At 35.2% G+C, this 20,859-nt stretch overlaps 4 protein-coding genes across 5 annotated transcripts; 2 read left to right on the forward strand and 2 right to left on the reverse strand.

The window, feature by feature from the left end:
* Positions 1-4,186: 4,186 nt before the first annotated feature.
* Positions 4,187-7,515, forward strand: LOC107477388 (uncharacterized). 2 transcript variants are annotated; one of them, XM_016097391.3, is made up of 5 exons: positions 4,187-4,448; positions 4,574-4,743; positions 5,135-5,379; positions 5,580-5,684; positions 6,455-7,515. In XM_016097391.3, exons 3-5 carry the CDS (start codon positions 5,193-5,195, stop codon positions 7,189-7,191), a joined length of 1,029 nt encoding a protein of 342 aa, XP_015952877.1. In that variant the 5' UTR covers positions 4,187-4,448; positions 4,574-4,743; positions 5,135-5,192; the 3' UTR covers positions 7,192-7,515. The 2 variants fall into 2 exon arrangements, with proteins under 2 accessions (XP_015952877.1, XP_015952876.1); XM_016097390.3 differs by lacking the exon at positions 4,574-4,743 and having other exon boundaries at positions 4,188-4,448.
* A 1,075-nt stretch (positions 7,516-8,590) lies between these two features.
* LOC107477389 (uncharacterized) lies at positions 8,591-13,568 on the reverse strand. Its single transcript, XM_016097393.3, has 2 exons — positions 12,756-13,568; positions 8,591-9,851 (listed from the first exon to the last, which is right to left on the reverse strand). Exons 1-2 carry the CDS (start codon positions 13,286-13,288, stop codon positions 9,212-9,214), a joined length of 1,173 nt encoding a protein of 390 aa, XP_015952879.1. The 5' UTR covers positions 13,289-13,568; the 3' UTR covers positions 8,591-9,211.
* A 1,059-nt stretch (positions 13,569-14,627) lies between these two features.
* LOC107477390 (embryogenesis-associated protein EMB8) lies at positions 14,628-17,824 on the forward strand. The gene is made up of 8 exons (XM_016097394.3): positions 14,628-15,141; positions 15,358-15,486; positions 15,606-15,737; positions 15,955-16,097; positions 16,207-16,304; positions 16,383-16,477; positions 16,802-16,855; positions 17,308-17,824. Exons 1-8 carry the CDS (start codon positions 14,713-14,715, stop codon positions 17,509-17,511), a joined length of 1,284 nt encoding a protein of 427 aa, XP_015952880.1. The 5' UTR covers positions 14,628-14,712; the 3' UTR covers positions 17,512-17,824.
* A 134-nt stretch (positions 17,825-17,958) lies between these two features.
* Positions 17,959-19,530, reverse strand: LOC107477429 (cytochrome P450 89A2-like). The gene has a single exon (XM_016097441.3). The coding sequence runs from the start codon at positions 19,528-19,530 to the stop codon at positions 17,992-17,994; it is 1,539 nt and encodes a 512-aa protein (XP_015952927.2). The 3' UTR covers positions 17,959-17,991.
* Positions 19,531-20,859: the final 1,329 nt, after the last annotated feature.

The raw sequence follows: 20,859 nt of genomic DNA on the forward strand, positions 1-20,859 counted from the left end.
TGGGGCAGCGCCAGCTGGGCGGCCTTCATGATTTTTTAAAAGCAACTTATTGCTGCGTTCAGCAACAAGAAGGCAAGAAATTAACTCAAAATATTTTTTAAATCTTTTTTCTCGATACTGCTGCTGCAGGAGCAAATTCGAGGCATGGAAGGTTGAGAAAGTTTTCTCTAACATATCATTATCATTTATCTTTTTTCCACATAATTTCATTCGTGAGGTGATTTGAAATATTGCTGAATTATATTTATTTATGGATTTAAAATCCTATAGACGCAAGCGCGACCATTCATACCGGGTTTGAGAAAGTATTACCGTCTTTTGATGATTGTACCTTTCTTCAAGGTCTTTTCACATATCTGCAAGATCTTTTAATGTGAGATATTCATTTTTCAATCCTTCATCAAGATGACGACAAAGGAAGATCATGGCTTTAGCTTTATTCTTCTAGGATACATTATTTTTAGCCTTAATGGTATCTCCAAGATATATTGAATCAAGATGGATTTCAGCATTTAGTATCTATGGTAAATAATTATTTTCAGATATATCAAGAGCATTAAATTCAAGATGAGAGAGTTTTGACATAATAAAAATTTATTACCTGAGTCTTCCTAAAATTTAATCAGAATCTCGTGCTAATAACGTGTTGTAAAATAAATAAATAAGATGTACTAAATATAAAATAAAGATGTGTAAATAGATAATAATATTCACCACATCAATATCTCACACCAATAAAATGTCTGAACTATTTTCTGTCTGTATAAATTAAATTCGAGTTTAGTCTGAACTATTTTCTGTCTGTATAAATTATTGCAGCAATTTTAGAACTTAAAAGTTAAAACACTTTTTTTTTTGGCAACACAAGTTCCTTTTAAGTGGATTTTGTTTGGCATGTAAGGTTTTTTTATTTTTCACGGTATTTTTAATTTGGAAGATTAATGACTAATCTGTGGTGAATTGAAATTCTATTTAAGAATTTGTCGTTAATTAATAGGTTGCTGTACTTTTTTTGTGACTAAACAAAAAAAAATAGAGACAAAATCAAATTATTTGGCTAGATTCATATCTAAATTTATTAGATGTTGAAACTCGCTCCATGGTTGACTCCAATTCAAGCAAATGTCCGCACCAGAAATAGATGCTTTAGCCATATAATCTGCAACACGATTCACATTCCTCTGAATTAAAAGAATTGAGATTCTTCAATTCCAATTCATAACCTCCTGTATATGCTTTGTCAAATCTCATTTCGGAATATTATTACTAAGCATTCTCTGGTTTACCAAGAAAAGGGCTTCTAAACAGTCTGTTTCACAAATAACCTCACGAAATTCACTATCCTAAACTAGAAGTAAACCTCTCCAAATCACGTACAATTCAACAAAAAGAACACTGTACACTTCGACTTTCCCAATGCAACCTTTCAACCAACATTCATCAAAATTGTGAATGATACAACCAAAACCAGCATACACAAAAGGAGCAAAACAACTAGCATCACAATTCAATTTAACAGAATGAATGAGAGGTGGAACCCAATGCAGACAAAGTGAAGGAGGAGACAACGATTTATGCATGGCAAAAAATGGTGTGGAACTCCCTTACTGAACTACGAATCAAACTCACTACTTTACTAGCACTCCGAGAGTCATCTGTATTAAATAAGTCATGATTCCTACTTCTCCAAATCCACCAGATGGTCGAGAAAAAAAGAAAAACATCTTCACTCCTTGCACCTCTATAGAGCCAATCACGTAAATTCGAGTTATTTGAATACAGGCCTAAACGGTTCTAGATCTCCTTGGCACTAGGACATTCCCGATTTCCGAAGACAATGAAGTATGGATTCAGAACCACTCTGACACCAAGGCAATGACAAGTGCTAGATAAAGCTAAGTCACGATCCAATCAAAACTCTACTGTAGGAATAGCGTTATGGAAATTGAACCAAATCAAGAACTTGTATTTCTCATGAATATGCAGTCGCCATATTCACAACTAATTATCACGTTCATTCCAGTCAAATTTTATTTTGGCTAACCAACTGTATCCACTCCTACCTGAGTAGAGTCTAGAAGATGCCACACCCACGCCCAACTCGAACTCTCCCCAGCATTCAAATCCGAATTATAAGCATTCAAATGCTGTCTGACATCTTGTTTAATGTTAGAGAAAACAACATGGAGATTTCATTGGCTATCTTTTCAAACGTCTCTAATAGTTAAATCAGTGTCAGATATATGAACAAAATGGACATCTTGAGAAATTGGACCCTCAATACTCCACTTGTCAAACCAAAAGAATTGATCAAGTGACCGAACGCACCAAGAGAAGACATCCTTAAATGTACCAAAAGCCTTTGAGATACTCTTCCAAACATGAAAAGCGTTGCAAGGAACAGGACCATCTAAAACTCCCTCATTCCTCAGATATTTCGTCCTCAATAGAGCAATCCAAGGCTTGTCCTGACAATAAAAAAATTGTCAAACCAATTTACCAAATAAAGATATATTAGCACATGCAGGATCTCTAACATCCAAGTTACTAAATTTTTTTGGAGTGACCATCATCTTCCAATTAACAAGAGAAAGATATTTGCCATCAACTTGACCCTTCCAAAGGAACTATCTCATCATACAAGACAATTTATCACAAACCCAATTTGAAAAATAGGATACCTGTATATCATATACATGAATGAATGCTGCAACAAAATTGATTAGGCAAAGTCTCTATGCTTTATTTAGAAGTCTTTCTTTTCAATTAGCTAATCTTTTCCTGACATTTTCAATCACTGAATGAAAAGAGGTCCTACTAGTACGAGAATGATTAAGGATAACTCCAAGATATCTTCCTAAGCCCAAAACAAAACGTATTGAAGAAACACTAGTAAAAATATCTCTTCTACGAACAGTCATATTTTTAGAACAAAAAATTTTGGACTTTTCAAGATTTACTTTCATTCCAGATGACTTGCAGAAAATGTTAAAAAATAGGTTGCTGCATGCACAAAGTGAAATTCAAATTTTCGACATTTATTTAAGTAGACTAATAAACTAATCACTAAATCAACCCAACTTAATTTATTTACATGTTATTATATTTTAAATTTTAGGGTGAATTATAGGAATAGTTTTTTATAGAAAAATAATGAGAATTAGTTTTTTAATTAATGAGTTAATATTTTATTCTCTTTCAAATTTATCTTGCTCTTTTTACCGTAACAATTTAAATTGTTAATTTTTGTTCATCCACTATTTTATTAAAATTGTTAGTTAAAAAAATAGTTCCAAATAAAAAATATACTTTATATAAAAAAATTGATACGGTAATAATCGTAAAGCAACTTTTGCAAAACAATTACAAAAAAAAATAACAAATTAACAATAACAGGATGGATTTCATGTCCTTTTCATCACATCACATTATTATAATTTATAACTAAAAAACAAACATAAAGTAAGTGAAGTGGGTTTGCATTAGTCTCCTAATCATAATTCCATACAATAATCAATAATGGTTTCGCTCAATTTTTATTTAATGTCTGATATATCTGTACTATTTCTAATTGTATTATGAGATAATTTTTTTTATGTCTCTATCATGAGATATTGAAATTGAGATCCAACATAAAACAAAAAAGAGAGCGCATAAGAAATTACAATTCTTCTAAGTTCTATATTTTAGGTAATTGTTCACATAAATACACGAACATAAGAAATTACAATTCTTTTAAATTCTGTAATTTTAGATACTTATTTACATAAAAATATTTTTATATCTTTATATAAAATTTAATTTTAATACTGTAACGTGATTTTAGCTACATATCTAATTATATAATATTACATAAATAAAAATAATTATTTTTATATTAATTATATAAATAATCATCTAAAAATAAATATAATTAAATAAATATATAATTTTTTATATTTTAATATCAACGTATTAAAATTAAACTATTTTATATAAATATGTGTGGGTATGTGTTCTGGACTTCTGGTGTGTGTCACACAGGGAATAAACAATAAAGTATAAGAAAATATAAGTATGTACTGCCGAGATTGTTCTTAACCTCCAAGCTTCTGTAACGATATTCTTCTTTTTCGCATCTTCCATTTTTCATTTTATCTCTTAATTTTATTTATTCTTTTTTTATTATTTTCTTTTTCTCTTTGTTGTACCAGTCAAATATTACTTTTCCGAACACAAATGACACAATACAAAAACCAAAAACACGCCACACTTCTTCTCTCTCTCTCACTCTACACTCTCCTTTGGCTTTCTTCGTTAGCCGCACTCCCTCCACATTTTTCTTCTCAATAAAAAAAGAAGTAAATAAATTAAAAAAAATAGAAAACCCTTCTCACTTCTTACTTCGTTCTTTTTCGCCACCGTTTTTTCTCCGTTTACAACGACGGCGCCACCATGTGGTCCTAGAGGTACAGCTCCGTTTCACTCCTTTTCATTTCGTATAACTTCTTATTCTAATCCTGCTTTTTTTTTCCTTGTCTTTTTCTTCTTATTTGGCTATGTGTTACTTCTTTTTTTTTTCCCTATTTATTAGGTTTTTAGTTTTTTAATCTTAGCATTTAGAAAGCTTGCACTGGTTTCTCTGTGGAGCGTGGTTTTTTTAATTGACCTAGTTTCGGCGACGATGTTATAATTTTGTGGTTGGAAATGGGATAAGAAATGACGAAGGGTTTATGGAGAACACACGGTTGAGATCTTCTGAAGGTGCTGAGATTTCTAGTTTCCTCTTATTTCTATGAACTTTTTGAAATTTAAAAAAGTGTCTATGTTTCTAGCATTTAATGTTACCCCCAAAATTAAAAATCTATTTGGGAAGTTTTTTTCTGAGTTTGTGTGGATTTAGGTGTGAAGGCAACGTTTTGGAAAAAAAGGGAGGGGGGTGGGGGGTATGTTCTTAGGGCAAAACTACATGTATTACATAAAATATTTAGAAGGTTAATTTTGTTCTTTTGTGGTGATAGAATGATACGAGGAATCTTTTTGTTAGATATGTACTAATGAGTTTTATTTTCGTTTAATTTTTGTTAAGTCACGTTTTTCATGTTTTCAAATGTTGGTAATGAAACTGAATCTTTGGTGGTTACTGTTTCTGTAGGGTTTACCTGGGCAACCCACAACGTTGTATTCGGTCTTTTTAACATATTAAGATTAAAATGAAACCGCAGAACGGTGGGGTGTCTAGAGTTCAAAAAGGAAATCATTCTACTCAAGTTGAAGGGCCTAATTGGATTCTTATTGCTGCCGGTGCTTTGTTGAGTACATTATCCGTTCGTCTTGGTTACAAATTGAAGCAGGCACTTGATTCGAAGCCAAAGCAGAATTCAACTAGTGTTCCAAAAGGTCCTTATGTCCTGTGTTATGTTAGGAGGATTTAAACTTTTCAATTTCATGTTCTGTTTTTTGCTTTTCTTTGTCTTGATAATCTCTTATCCAAATTGGGAAACAGGGTCTTACCCATGAAGTTTGCATAGTTTTGTACTTTGTCTGAGACTGATATGTATAATGGATTGTAACTTCATAGTTTTGTTTTCAAAATTCAGGAAATGGAAAACCTTTCAACATGAGGAAATCCCCAGATTGCTTTATGCAGTCTAATGGATATTCCCATGCACAAGATAATCATGGCTGCTTCAGCTGCAATTCAGGTTTAATTTATGCTCGAAAGATCATTTTTATTTGCATAGTGTTGAATGGTCAATTATAGTATTATGTCTCTCCTTGGATAGTTTACCTTATATTGTTTGTTCATTTTGTGGAAATTTTCACTGCACTTTCTCTGTTTCATTTATCTACTCGTCTCTCATATTCTTCTTTTCCTGTGTTAGCCTAATTGTATTATTTTGAGTTTAATAAAATCCTATTATGCTCATCATCAAACGTCTCTTCACTCTTATCTATTGTTTGTTTCATTTTCATCTTGTCTTTGTCTCTGGTACCTACTTGTTAACATATATATGCTAATATGTTATGGAAATTCTAGATAATATTGGGGACAAGAAATATTCTGAACCAAAATAAGCTCAGCAATCTGTAGACCACGTGTTGGTTGTAAAAAAGTTGCATTAGTGGAATAAAATTATTTATTTGGTATTTTCAGATGTCTTATCAGCAAGTCATTCTAACTACACAACTAGCTCAGAGATTTCAAGCTACGTAAAGTTCTTAAATGTGATTATGTGAATGAGTTGATGGCCATGATTTGAAGTTGACTGCTTAGTGAGAAATGCCAGTAAACTTACATGAATCATTAACCATTATTTAGTGATTATATTTTATGGGAAAAACCATTACTTAGTCACATTCTTTTGGATAAACAAGCATTGGTGATTGTAGTTTGTGAATCTGGTTCCATTTTTTTGTTCTCCATTATCCTTATATTAATGGTGCTGTTTACTGTGTATATGTGACTGTATAGGAACTGGAAGTCGTATGGAACTTAAGTGCCCACCAAACGGCCAGACATTGAGTGAATCTGATGGTGCCCTCCCTTTGGTGACTGTTCCTGCTACTGAATATAACAAGGAAAATGGTGTCATGTGGGCATGCTCTCCTGACCGTCTTGAATTGCCTTCGAAGCCATTCCACCATTCAAACTGCTCAGATTCTCCATGTGTATCTGAATCTGGGTCCGATATTTTTAGCAAGCGGGAAGTCATACAGAAACTGCGGCAACAATTGAAGAGAAGAGATGATATGATCCTAGAGATGCAAGATCAAATAGCTGAATTGCAAAGCTCACTCAATGCTCAGCTCGGACTATCTTCTCATTTGCAAATGCAGCTTGAATCTGCAAACAGAGAGTTATTTGACTCGGAGAGAGAGATCCAACGTCTGAGGAAAGCAATCGCTGATCACTGTGTTGGACGTGTTCCACACGATAAATCTTCCACCGTCGCTGCCTGGCCAGCTGAGGCTAGAAATGGCCATGCAAATGGCCATCTAGATGGGGAGAATAATTTGGAGTCCCCTGAGAAAACAAGGGATGATGAGGAGAGAATCGAGATGCTTAGAAAGCAAGTAGGAGAGTTGAAAGAGGTAATTGAAGGGAAAGAATTCTTGCTCCAGAGCTACAAGGAACAGAAGGCAGAGTTGTCTCTGAAAATCAGGGAATTGCAACATAGATTGGATTCTCAGCTGCCTAACATTTTGTAGAACCTATTAGAAGTATGTGAATTCTTTGCATCTTTTACATTTTGACAAAGCTTCACTGTCACTGCCTCCCCTCATTCTTTATTTTCTCACTGTAATTAGCTTACTTTTGATTGTTTGGCAATATATTTCTAGTTTGTGCGATGTGTGCTCGAGAGAAATGAACGAAAGGCAAGATGAATGTTGGTCGGTCGTAGATGTTACTCTACCTTTTTTCCCTCTTGATCTAGAGTAAGTTTACACTGGCCAAAGTGATATATTTTCCCATGTTTTAGGCATTACTTGCCTTTTCCCTTATTCTAAATGTGGAGTTTTTTTGTTTGTTTATTGATGCTTCAAATAACTCATTCATGATTTATTTTCAAATTAAAATAATTTCTTCTAAGTATTGAGTCAAATATTAGCTTAAATTTTCGATTGTAGCCCCTCCAACTAAGGTTACTGTTATATTACTCTTAGAATGCTGTGCTACCAAATCAGGGAACCTGTTCAACTTGGTAAGAAGACAATGAAGACACTAAAACTAGGATGTCACCTTTTAAGGATACGGCATCTCTTATTTAATGCTACCCCGACATTAAATAAATGCGTCACCTACTTAGTACTCACATTTCAGATTTCACATTTGTGAGAAAAGTAGCTGGTCCTCTCTGCCATTACCTTCCCTATGTTGCGGGATGGCGGGATATATGAGATGTAGTGCCAAAAACATGGGAAAGCTTCAAGTCTGTTAAAGTCTACATGGAATAGTATTCAATGTCTCCATCGGATGTAGATATAGCCATATAGGTGGTTTGGTTAACTATTCAACGTAATTAAAGTACAGCTACGAAGACTTGGCAACTACAAAGTAACATTACATTTAACGACGATTTCTCAAAAATTAATAAAGGATGCCAGTGTCATGCCACATCTTATCTCGAACGAGTGGAACACCTTTATTCAATACACACATTCTTGGTATGGACTACACGAACTTTATGTTTATGTATATTTCCACATCGAAACGTAACAAGCTGAAGCCGTGACGCAAAACTTATGTAATTTTAACATCGCTATCATAATTATTTATTTGGAAGGTTCACTTCCTAAACCACATGTAGGTTCTGTGACTGCAATCGCTCAAAATAATATTGGGAGAAATGTTATGTGGTAATTTTATATACATTATTTTTTATATTAAAAATTATTGATAATAAGTGAAAAAAAATATTCTTGATACCATAAAAAAATGTGTACACCAAAACCAGTACAAATATCATTTCTTTAACAAAATATAGTGCATCTCGCTTTCTCATTACAAATACACTGCATTATTGTCCAAAAATATAAAAACAAAATAAGCTAAGATCTTTGCTTCTAAAAATTAATAAAAAAACAAAGAATTTGACATCTGTGACTCTTGATTCATAAAATACTAGAGATATCAGAGCATGCCAAAAAATTTACACGTGAATTATCTATCGGAAAGTGCACATCATTCAGTAAACAAATTCTTGCACATTAATAGCTGACATCACTTGGCAGGAACTACCAACACTTGTTAGTCAAATTGCCATGCACATCAGCACATGAGTAACTGAAAACAATTTTGCTTCAGAGCAAGGAAATTAAACTACATGTTTTACCTCAATCTTTTAAATGAGAAAAATGGTAGTCAACATATTAGATCACCAGCAACAATGAAACCAGTTTCCCATAAAACTAGAGATATACATTTGATTGAACATTTGTATGCTTATGGATATAACATTCTTTTGGACATAATGATGGAGATCATGTGCACTGCACTATATGGCGAGCATAACTTCATATTCATCCAATCTAATACTGGTTTAACAGTTTTATCTTCCGCACTTGTCAATGGACATAGATTGAGAAAAACAATCTTAAGATAGCAGCTTGAAGATCAATATGATGCCCAGAATAATCATTTTTTTTTATAAAAAATGAATGTTGTTTCCTTACGCATAATTCAGGCTCTATCAGTCAAAAGGTTTTATTCATCGATCTATGTCGAGAATCACCTAGCATTCAGATCAAATTCACCAACATCACGCCAGCCATCTTGCGTGCCAGTGTCCCCATTTTCAGCTTCATCATTTAAGAAATCATCAGATGGCTCCTTCTCTTCTCTCTGAGCATTGTTTCCCCATCCATTCATCATCTCACCTGCATTGCCTCCCTGATCCTGCTCTCTCATGTCATGACCAATTGCGATGTCACTCCCTTGGGACCCAAGTGCACTCCCTCTTATTGGGGTTCGAGACATCATTTCAGCATGAGACTGTGAATCAGCCCGAGCCTGCTCTGCCTGGACCATTGCCATCCGAAGTTTAGCCTCGTGGGCTTCACGACCAGCCTTCTCCCTGGACTCTAGTTCAGCTCTTAATTCCAACATAGCTCGCTTTTCCTCCTGAAGAAGTGCCTGCTCAAACATCAATCTCTCCTCAGATCGGAATTCCCCCAAACCTCTTTTTTGGGTTATTATGTTGAAGGCAAGTGCCTGCTTCTCAAAAGTTGCTGTGAACTCAGCAATTTTAGCAGCAATATTATTATCCCACTGCTGGGACCGTGAAAGCATCTGGCCAGTGGTGTCAGAATCCAGTATCCTATCATCCTCTTCTGCTTCATAGTCTGCCACAACATGATATGGCAATAATCTGCATGAGGAAAATTTTTCAGGGAATTCTGAAACATAAGAAATCCATGTAAGATCAAACTTCATTGCACCAGTTCTGGCTAGTTACACATGTTAAATACAATCCCCATATTCCAAAATCCCAACACAAGTTGTCGTTTTACCATAAAATATTGATAATGAAAATTCTTCTTAGATGTAAGCTAAATTTGAACATTGGCATATCTCAATGAAATCCAATGACGATACACAAATACTTAGAGAGATGGACATGTAGCAAGTTTTACATGCATCCCCATCTCCAACAATTGATTACAATTTATCTATCAAACCATTAAATTAAATAATAAATTATATATTATGAAACTACTTATCCCAAAAGTTTAAGTTATTAGGTAATGGTTAACGAATGCTTATGTATCTAACACATCCCCTCACGCAAGAACCTCTTTTTTGAGCTTGAAGCACGAGTTGTGCATAGGTCTATTTTTGCCTATGTTGAAATTCTTGAAAGTAACAAGGATCGACCTTTAGAACTTTTGATTATAGAAGCTATGATATGATGCTATGAAACCATTTATCCCAGTTTAAGCTGTTAGATAGAGACACATAAATAGTTATATATCTAACATTATAAACTAAGACATGAAGTGATTAATATATACAATTTTTTCGTTCATTCAGGTAAGTCCTACATGACTTGCACATCAGGCTTATCAAAATACCCCATAAATCTCTTGGCTAAAAAAAATTCACTAAACCGGAAGACATTATTCACTTGCAGTACAGCAATAACAAAGGCAGAGTTTCAAAATATTCAGTTTACATAAAGCAACTCCAAATGTTATTCCATATTGATTTAAGTAAATTAGTGTGTTAGCAGACTCATGGTAAAGGAATTATTGATCTGATCTAAATGACAATGATATAGGTTCTGTAGAATTAAGACTGCTAATGAAAATATACAATATAAACAAAAGTTAGAAATAGGGACACAAACAGATAATAACTAGTCCCAAACATAAATGAAAATATACAATATAAACAAAAGTTAGAAATAGGGACACAAACAGATAATAACTAGTCCCAAACATAAACAAATAACTCGAGAGGTTGTTAGTTAAGAATAGTAAGCTTAAAGTTGGATCAATGACAAAGAAAGTGAAGTAGCAGTATTATCTAGATACAAATGCTAAACAATAAGAAGGGCAAAGCTACAAAGCGAGAAAACTTAACATGGCATCAGATACTTGTAACAGAAGATTTTAAAAAACGGGAGAAAGTTTTGAAATTAATATGAAAGGAAAGAAAATGGGTAAGCAACATGAATTTGCAGAACGTGCACGGCAGTTCCAAAAAAAGGATCAGGTTGCAATGAATGAAACTGCACAAGTGATACCATCGGATTCTGACAGAAAAAACATTGACACTTCTGGCTGAATCACAGCTTGGAATAATTTGAAGAAAAGAAAATTAATCAAAGTTGCACTATCAAGGTCAATATTACTTCTAGTATCTTTCTAATCCCAGCTAAAATTAAGATCCACCAAAAAAGACCCGATATACTTCTTTTCTTACACATTAGTACAAAATGTAGTTCTCAGCCTTTTTTTGAGCTTATTAGATGGCAAATGGTGAAAATATTTAGTCAGCTTGCAAATAAGGTGTAGCCACCCCATGACCAGTGTGAGGCACTTGGCCATGAGCAGAATACCACGGACAGCCAAAGGTGGCTCAAACATCAAACAATTGGCAGTTGATGAGATTATAATACAATTTAAGCACCACTATTAATATCCACAGTAACATGAATCTCTTCAATGGTTCAATGAAAGCAAGCAACGCTAACATCCAATACATGTGTCTGTATTATTTACAAATTAAATTGATATTTATTGGATTGGACAATTATCACACCCCAGTTTAAGGTGTAAAGGAAAAAGGTGTTCACTCAATAGTATCACTGGGAACTAGTAAATCTTAATTTTCAAAGAAGAAAAAGTTACATCACTGGTGTTACCTTATCTTTATCTGTCGAGTACTCCTAAGTCCTAACATTTATCATACTCTCAGTTCTCATATATAATTAAGATTATACAATTTCATAAACATATCAGATCCGCTGCCTTGAGGAGTTCAAACACAAAATACTTTCCAGGTGTTGCACCAAACAAAGCACTACCAACTCATCTCTATGTGTGTAAGGTATTGTGCCCTGTTTTGAATACTACTTATTTAAGAGCTACACTCACATTCTCAGCTGCAAACTATTCTAATGGCGACAATAAGTAATTAAATAGCCTTTTCCACAAGAAATGGCATTATACCCTTTCAAAGACTATTCTCTTATATTAAAAGCATAAACAAAACCATAAAAAAGGAAGGATTGAAGAGAGAACAAAGATTATAAACTGAATCTCATTAATGTCAGGTAAATCCAAATGCAATTTGTCAATAACCAACATGTCTCTCTAATTTTCTGGAAAGGACATTAACTAATCAAACAAGCCTATTCAACAACCACCAGCCACTTGTAAAATTATAGACTGCTGAGAGGCCAAGTGCTTCAAAGTAGAACCACCTTCCACAATCATTAGGTGATACTAAACAAATAACTTATATAGAATGTAGCATGCAGCATTAAAAACAACTCTTATTTTATACGGAAGACTTGGCAGAATTATCTCAGTATATCCCACAAAATACTCACATCATTAAATCCACAACCACCAAATAAGCAGTTTGATACTAATCAACTTTGATCTTTAAAAGCATCATGTTTTTTAAATTGTGAGTGGGGGAGGGGGGATAACACGCCTAACTGAAACTCAAAAACCGCACTTTCCTTAATTTTCGCTTAGCAATTAAAAGGCTAAAAACTGAAAAAAGAAAAGCACCATTTTTCATAATGCATATTGAAACGAACCTCTCGCAGGCATCTTCAAGAGAAGAGAATGGTCGCTTAAAGTCAGGGTGACAGACCCGCCATGCATCTTGGTATGCCATCTGTAGCTCCATCTGGTTCCCAGGGCGAATCGCTTTCTGTTGTTGCTGCTGTTGCTGTTGTTGCTGATGCTGCTGCGTTTGAGATTGCGTTTGCGATTGCTGGGTCTGCTGCTGCGAGACATGATTGGAATTAGGGTTCTGGTGATGCTGCTGCTGCTGCAGATTGAGGATGGGATTGTTAGGGTTAGGGTTAGGCGCAGAATTAGGGTTAGGGCTAGGGTTTTGTTGGAGACCGAGGGGCCTTATGGGTCGCAAGTGGGCGTCGATGTTTGAAGGGAATCGAGAAATTGCAGCTGCTTGTGCTTGCTGTTGCTGCTGCTGCTTCTGCAATTGCTGTAACAGCATGAAATGGTGTTGTTGTTGATGTTGTTGCTGTTGCTGTTGCTGCTGCTGCTGCTGCTGCTGCAACAGTAGTTGTTGTTGATGTTGCTGCAATGCCTTTGCCTCTTCCATTCTTTACCAAAATTAAATTTTAAAAAATAAAAAAAAGAAAGAAAAATAGATTTTGTGAGTATTCCCAATGGATCGCCCCTTTGTTTTCTTTTCTAAGCTGGAATGCGGAGAAGAAAAGAAAGAGAAAGGGTCTCAGAATTCAGGATTGTTTGTATTTACGTGACTACTTTAACCATTGATGCATTCGTTTGAAGAGTTTGATAATTTCAGACAGAATGCACTTATCAGCTCACCACTCTCGTTGCTCGCAGAGCATTGACGGGCCTGTCTCGTTTCTTTGTTTCTGATTTCTTTTACTCAAATGTCGAACCGGTTGATGTCGGGTCGGACCTATGTGGGTTGGTTCATCAATATATATTACTTGTGAGTTGTGATATGAAAAATTTGTTTTTAACTAGTTCTATTTTTAGGTCATGCAAATTATATAAGGGATTGAAAAGATATCTGTTAAGAATATAAACAGATAAATTGTTTACAGAGGAAGTAAAATTTATGCATTTAATATCATATATCATTTATTTAGAAATTTTATATTTGTATTCTTTTTCAATATATCTAAGAATATTTATTAGAAATTTTTTATAGAATGATGATATTTAACAAATATTTTTTATTTTTTATTTCTTAAGTTTTTAACATTGATTCTTTAATTAGTGTACAAATGTCTAAAATGGAAATATTTAATTAGTATTTAACTATTTATCATAAACCACAAAATTTCCTACGAGTGGTAGTTTTTTGTTTTTTTTGTTTTTTCTTTGTCTAGTCTTAAATTCTTAAGTATTTGTGAGCTGAAAATTAACAATTAATTTCTATTCTCGTAAAAAATCACTTTTTGGTTCAAAGAAATTAATATGATCTGCCACATAATCATCTTCCTTAATAAAGATCCAACTAAATACATGATCCTCTTAAATAATTTAAGCATAAAAAATATTTGGTAACAAAAATAAATTAGTTAAAAATAATTGAAATTTATCTTATTTAATATTTATTAATTATTATAATAATAAATAAAAATTAAATAAAATAAATTTTAATTATTTTTTTATCTATTTTTTTGTTATCAAATATTTTTGTTTTTAAATTTGTTGAATTCTTCAATCCAGCAGTATTTTATCGTGGGTCGGAGTTCAGTTAAAAGTTTTCCACTAATATCAATGGATTGCTGCATGCTCCCAGCGGAATTGGAAGGTTAACAAGCTATGAGTTATGACCAATTTAGTTTAAGAAGGTCAATGTTTGACCTTGGTATTGGTACTGCATTTTGTTTTGGGCCTAACAGATTACCACGTATACAAAATTTCCAACAGAGGGTGAGGCTCCAAGTCTCTCCAACAAACACTTGGACACTTGGTACAGGAAGAGTCCGACTGTAAAAACTAAAAAGGTCCAAACTCCAAAGCAAACAGAAAAGGAGAGGAATGGCATGGGCAGTGACTGCAGGTACCTCATTGACGTTCCCATTGGTGGTGGCCTCTGTACAATATGCACCTCGCACACTCCCCAACGCACTAATCAGATCCCTCCACCTGTCCTCCTCTTCCTCCGCCTCACCAATGTCTACTACTACACCCCAACAACCTCACTCCTCCTTCGAAATCCTCGGTGGAGCACGTGACAATTTCCTCCCAGCTCTCTCCCACGTGCTGTCTCGCCCCTACCACCCCTTCCCCTTCCTCGGATGGAACCGCCACATCGAGACCATCTCCGCCTCGTTCTACCGCTCAATTCCTGACATAAGACTCCGCCGTCAGTGCCTCCGGACACAAGATGGTGGTGCCGTCGCCCTTGACTGGGTCTCCGGCGACGACCGCCGTCTGCCCCCCGATGCTCCACTCCTCATTTTGCTGGTTCGTTATGTAACTGAATCAGTTACCGAATTGATTTTATAACTGAATTAGTTAGTTAGTTAGTTGGTTGGTTACCTCTGCCAGTAAGTTAACGAATTCAATGCAGTCGTACTTTCAACTTAAGTGTCTCTTTCTTTTCTTTTTTCCTTTTTCTTTTTTTGAAGATAATAATGGAATTTTGAAAATTGTGATTTATTTATGTATTTATTTTTGCAGCCAGGATTAACTGGTGGTAGTGGAGATTCTTATGTGAGGCACATGTTAAATAAAGCTCGGAGCAAAGGGTGGCGCGTGGTGGTTTTCAATAGCCGTGGTTGTGGGGATAGTCCTGTTACTACTCCTCAGGTAATTGTTGCTTGTGTTATACTTCTTTTTTTTTTTTTTTATTTCTTACCGAATCTGAATCCGCGTTGATAGAACTTTTAGTGTTGTATGTGATGTGATGTGGTAATAGTGATGTGCAGTTCTATTCAGCTTCATTTCTGGGAGATATTCGCGAGGTTGTTGCCCATGTCGCTGGTAGATACCCTAATGCCAATGTGTATGCAGTTGGTTGGTCACTTGGCGCAAATATTCTTGTTCGTTACTTGGGTCAGGTGAATAAGAAAGATTATTTTTTCACAACCTGAAGTTTGACATTGTTATGAAATATGCATTTGTTGTTCCTTAGGCAGATGCTTTGACAGATAGAAAATGTTGCTGTCTCTGTGTATATTGAGTTTCACATCATCTGACTCTGATTGCATTCAAACTTTTAATATCCGAATTGAACTAACTTTGGGTTTTTATATGATTCTTTTGCTTTGCTTTCAGGAAGGCTACAATTGCCCTCTTTCTGGCGCCGTGTCATTATGTAATCCTTTCAATTTGGTTGTGGCAGATGAGGACTTCCATAAAGGCTTTAACAATGTCTACGACAAGGCTCTCGCGAAGTCCCTTCGCAGGATTTTCAACAAGTGATAAAAACTTACATGTGTTGTTGATGGTTATTCTTTCTACTTGATGGATCGATTGCTGCACTTACAGTATGATTGATGTCTTGTTCATTTTTGTGTCTGGGTGCAGGCATGTTTTACTCTTTGAAGATATTGGTGGCGAATATAACATTCCTATGGCAGCCAATGCCAAGTCTGTTAGGGAGTTTGATGATGGACTAACCCGTGGTATGTGCCTCATACTTATTAGACACCATATAAATTTGATATGGATTGTGAATTATTATATGCTATGAGAGTTTGCAGTTTCTTTTGGATTCAAGTCTGTGGATGAATACTATTCTAGTTCAAGTAGTTCAGATTCCGTGAAACATGTTCAAACCCCTCTGCTTTGCATCCAGGTACAAAATTTTTTAGAATAAAAAAATGGTTATCTATTATTCTTTTGATATTCGTGGTGCCATTCTTTTATCTAAAACAAAAGCTGCTTTTTGCATTGTTATCTTGGTTCATGTTCCTTTCCATTGTATTTTTGCCGCCTACATTCATTGATTCTATTTTATGTTACCTATTAGAATTTTCTTGCAATATCCCACAAGAACTCACCCTGTGAAACACAAATTCATGACTTTGAGCATAATTAATAGGTTGTTTTTCAGTGACCTTTTCCCTCTGTGAATATGCCATAAACTTATTGAACCCAGAAACAATCTGTTTCTTCACAGGCAGCAAATGATCCAATTGCTCCTGCTAGGGGAATTCCTCGTGAAGATATCCAGGTATGTGCAGCTTCTTTTCCATTCAATGTTACCATTTCTTCACTAGAATGTTATTGGTAAATGATAAGGAGATGTAAAATGGGAAAGGGAGGAATAAGGATGTACATAGATGGAAATGTAATGATCTTTTTCAACAGTAGAGAAAATCATAAATGGTACGATTTGGACGTTGGGATATTAAAAATAAAAAATGGAATTCACATGGTGACCACACTATTTTAATTGCTTTTTAGTTTTTATGTCGTTGCTTCCTCTTATTACATTACTAAGTATACATTGATACTCTTAACAAGTTAATAGTCGACCATCAAGTTTTCATATATGTACTAAACAACATATTCTTAGAACAGAAAGATATCTTGTTTTCTTGTCTTTGTCAATGTATTGGGGTTTCCATGTTCTTTGTTCTATATTAACTCCCTGGTTGAGTATAATTTGTTTTATCATGGCAGGAAAATCCAAACTGCTTGTTAATAGTTACACCAAAAGGTGGCCATCTGGGGTGGATTGCTGGTGATGAAGCTCCATTTGGAGCTCCTTGGACTGATCCTTTGGTAATGGATTTCATTCAATATTTAGAAACAGAGGAAGTCAAATACCCTAAAACTAGTAGTAATTCTGATGGTAAAGTAGCCTTGCACCATCTTGAAGTGTAGCATGGCACTAATGAAGACATTACAATCTTCCGATGTCACCATTCATCGCTGTACATTCTGGAATACTGTATTGAAGCAATTACACTCATTTTTTTTGTGTGGAATACTGCAGAACTTGGACCCTTGCAGCTCACGGGGTTGATATCAACCATGATCCTTTCACAGACCATTCAATAAAGTAGAACTGCATTCTTTATGAGTGCATTGGAACTGTAATTGTTTTAGTTTGAGGTAAATGGAGATATTGATTAAACAAGATTAGTGTAATTGTATTGCTTTAACATTCAATTCACATAATTCGTTTCATTTTAAAGTTTGTTACTGATTTCATTACTATATTCTTCTTTTTAACTAATTTATTGGATATGTTGCTGGTGGGATCAATGTAGAAGTCATTGATAGCTAGGAAAAAGCATAAAAAGAGGGGAAGAATATATAGACTTTTGTATTAAGAACAATGGAACTAATAATTGATGCTAATTATTTCCTAGGCAATATATGAACCTTTAAAGGATTCTTCATCACAGTTGTGAATAACAGCTTCTCTGACATATCGATGTCATCTCCACTCATAGCCTTCCACTCAAAATTCCAAACTAAATTGGCCACAAAATACTCCAAGTGGAGAATTGCTAAACCATATCCAGGGCACATTCTCCTCCCAGCCCCAAATGGCATCATCTTTATCTCTTTACTTCCCATTATATCAAAAGTTGTTCCTCCATTGTCCATGAACCTCTCTGGCTTAAAGGCCATAGGGTCATCCCAAGCTGTAGGGTCCCTACCTATCTCAGCCACAAAGAAATTTACAGAGGCAGTGGTAGGAACCAAATAACCATCCAGAACCACATCCTTGGTTACTCTATGAGGAGCCACATAGTGTAGCGGTGGATGGCGTCGTAGACCCTCCAAAATCAGAGACTTTAGATATGGCAATTTTGGCAAATGTTCCTCCTTCACCTCGTTCTCTCCTTCAACCATGACCTCTCTAATTTCCTCCACAAGTCTTTCTTGGATTTGAGGGTACTTCACCAAATTTGCCATGATCCATTCCAATGCTGTCGAAGTAGTATCTGTTCCGGCGTTTAGAAACTCCGAGCATAAGGTGCAAATATTCCCATAATCAAGCTTGCTCCCTTCATCTTCCTCCACGAGTTGCAAATCCAACAAAGTATCCACATAGCACAAAACAAACTCATTTGTGTTGTCCTCTTTGCCATCCTTGCTAAGTCTCTCTTGCTTGGCTTTCTTTCGAGCGTCAATATAAGGAATCAACAAGGCTTCTAGATCTCTTCTTAGCTGCAAGAATTCCTTCCATCTCTTCCAAAACAATATCCTTGTGATTGTTGGCCAAAAATTCAAGACATTGTACTTAGTAAAGCTCAAGAGCATGCTGCGTAGACTATCCTCGATTTCCCTAATTTGCTTCTCATCAAGCTTGTCACCAAAACACATAAAACTGAGCAAGCAAAACACGCTATATTGAAAATGATCAATGACCCTTATGGGGTTGCTAGCCCCCGACTCGGATTTTAATCGATCAAGAAGCATATCTAAAACCCATTTGCGTGCATTTGCATAGGACTTGACCTGTGAAGGGTGGAGGATATTTGAAGTGAGGTTTCGCCGGAGAGCGCGCCATACAGGACCATAGAAGCTAAAAAGGATGTCATTTTGATTGCTGCTAATGATTTTCTTGGTAGGAACAGCAACAGGGCGGTCCGCAAAGGTACTGCCATTTTGGATCAATGCTTGGTGCGCAAGGAATCGATTGGCAATGAAAATGTCGGTATGAGAGCCCATTTGAAAAGAAAAGATTGGACCATATTTGGCATGAAGTTTCTCAAGAACAGTCTTAGGATCTTTATTGAATCGTTGGAGTAATTTGAAGTTACCTATGATAGGCACTTTTGGAGGCCCCGGAGGGAGGGGATACCGTGGAAACACAAGGTAAAGTATGCGTTTGATGATTATTGAGACACCAAGAAAGAGCATAATAAAGATGAACCAAGTTTCCATGTTACTATTCCGCATCAAATTGGTTGACAATACACACGAGGGTATGTGTTAGAAGAAGCTTAAAAAGGGTGAGTTAAATAAAATTGAAGTGTACCATGCTAATTACTAATAGTAACACCTGCAAGCGTTACATTTACCCTATAATTGAATGTTCCATGTATGTTTATTAGCTGCTAATAAATAAATACATCTTACGTTGGTTAACATTTTCTAAAAGAACTTCGTTTGCCACATTTCTAATAAAAATAAAAACTTGCAATTAATAAAAGAATTGGACGTTTTCTAATAACAAAAAGTAAACATTGTTTGACCCAAAGAAAAGGAAGTATAAGATTGATTTATATCAAGATTGCGAAAAAAACTATCGAGTAGAATAAAATCATAAATTACTTGGCCCTGCATGAAACGTATTTTGAAAAGCTGGACAAATTACACTCCACGTTGTGAAGCTTCTAGTTTAACTGTTAAACTAACTAGTGACATGTAAACCAAACATGCGCTTACCAAGAGGATCAGATCACCGAGGACATTACAAGCTATAGTTTCACATGACTGAAAATTAAGACGTTTGCATAGTTTGTACATGTAGGAATTGTGAACACTAAAGAGAGCCTTTGCAGGATGAATATTATATAAGTAGAGATTTGGGTATGTGTCTTGTGCAGCAATGAAGAAGGATGGGTTAGAACACATTTATCAATTGCAGGTTTTCATGGAAACTTTGGGGTGAGTGGCTTCAAACCTTGGAACTCAATGAATGATGCCAAAGTGGAGATGAGAGAAATGGAGTGTTGCTTTCTTTGCAGTGTTATGGTCAATCTGGATGACAAGAAATGACGCAATATTTAAGGAGAAAAAGAAAAGTCAATGATTATCTGTGATTTCTGGGATGCAAGAGCGTTTTTGAAATATATATGCGAACAACATTAGCTCTGGAACTTGGATATGCACTGAAGTGGTTAACATGTGTGCAGTAGTTAAAATTTAAAATATAAGAATGAGGAGGGGAGCTAGAAGAATTGATGAAGATGAAAATGGAAGTTAGTTTTTGAAAGGAATATGGAGGGATCATACAAAGTTTGCGTAGTTATACGGGTTCATAGAACCAGATGTTTTCTTATAGTTGTTCTTAGTTGATGGTTATATGTTTCTGATAGCTGTTGGGTCTTCCTTTGTAGCTGCCTTTGATTTGGATTGTAATCTTGACCTTTGTTATTGGCCATGCTCTTCGTACAGTGTACAGTGTTCTGCTGATGCAGATGCTACTTGAAGTGTGAATATATATATATATATTCAAGTAAAACTATCGGCTTGAGATTTCATTTCCCT

The sequence above is a fragment of the Arachis duranensis genome, chromosome 3 (genome assembly GCF_000817695.3).
Source record: "Arachis duranensis cultivar V14167 chromosome 3, aradu.V14167.gnm2.J7QH, whole genome shotgun sequence".
Classification (NCBI taxonomy): Eukaryota; Viridiplantae; Streptophyta; class Magnoliopsida; order Fabales; family Fabaceae; genus Arachis; species Arachis duranensis.

Bases quoted from the DNA above. Each gene is read 5' to 3' on its own strand.
- LOC107477388 (XM_016097391.3), top strand. From the start codon at position 5,193: ATGAAACCGCAGAACGGTGGGGTGTCTAGAGTTCAAAAAGGAAATCAT. The intron at 5,380-5,579 runs GTCCTTATGTCC...TTCAAAATTCAG, and splicing joins TTCAACTAGTGTTCCAAAAG to GAAATGGAAAACCTTTCAAC. The intron at 5,685-6,454 runs GTTTAATTTATG...GTGACTGTATAG, and splicing joins CTGCTTCAGCTGCAATTCAG to GAACTGGAAGTCGTATGGAA.
- LOC107477389 (XM_016097393.3), bottom strand. From the start codon at position 13,288: ATGGAAGAGGCAAAGGCATTGCAGCAACATCAACAACAACTACTGTTG. The intron at 9,852-12,755 runs GTTCGTTTCAAT...TTCCTCATGCAG, and splicing joins CTTGAAGATGCCTGCGAGAG to ATTATTGCCATATCATGTTG.
- LOC107477390 (XM_016097394.3), top strand. From the start codon at position 14,713: ATGGCATGGGCAGTGACTGCAGGTACCTCATTGACGTTCCCATTGGTG. The intron at 15,487-15,605 runs GTAATTGTTGCT...AGTGATGTGCAG, and splicing joins GTCCTGTTACTACTCCTCAG to TTCTATTCAGCTTCATTTCT. The intron at 15,738-15,954 runs GTGAATAAGAAA...CTTTGCTTTCAG, and splicing joins TTGTTCGTTACTTGGGTCAG to GAAGGCTACAATTGCCCTCT.
- LOC107477429 (XM_016097441.3), bottom strand. From the start codon at position 19,530: ATGGAAACTTGGTTCATCTTTATTATGCTCTTTCTTGGTGTCTCAATA.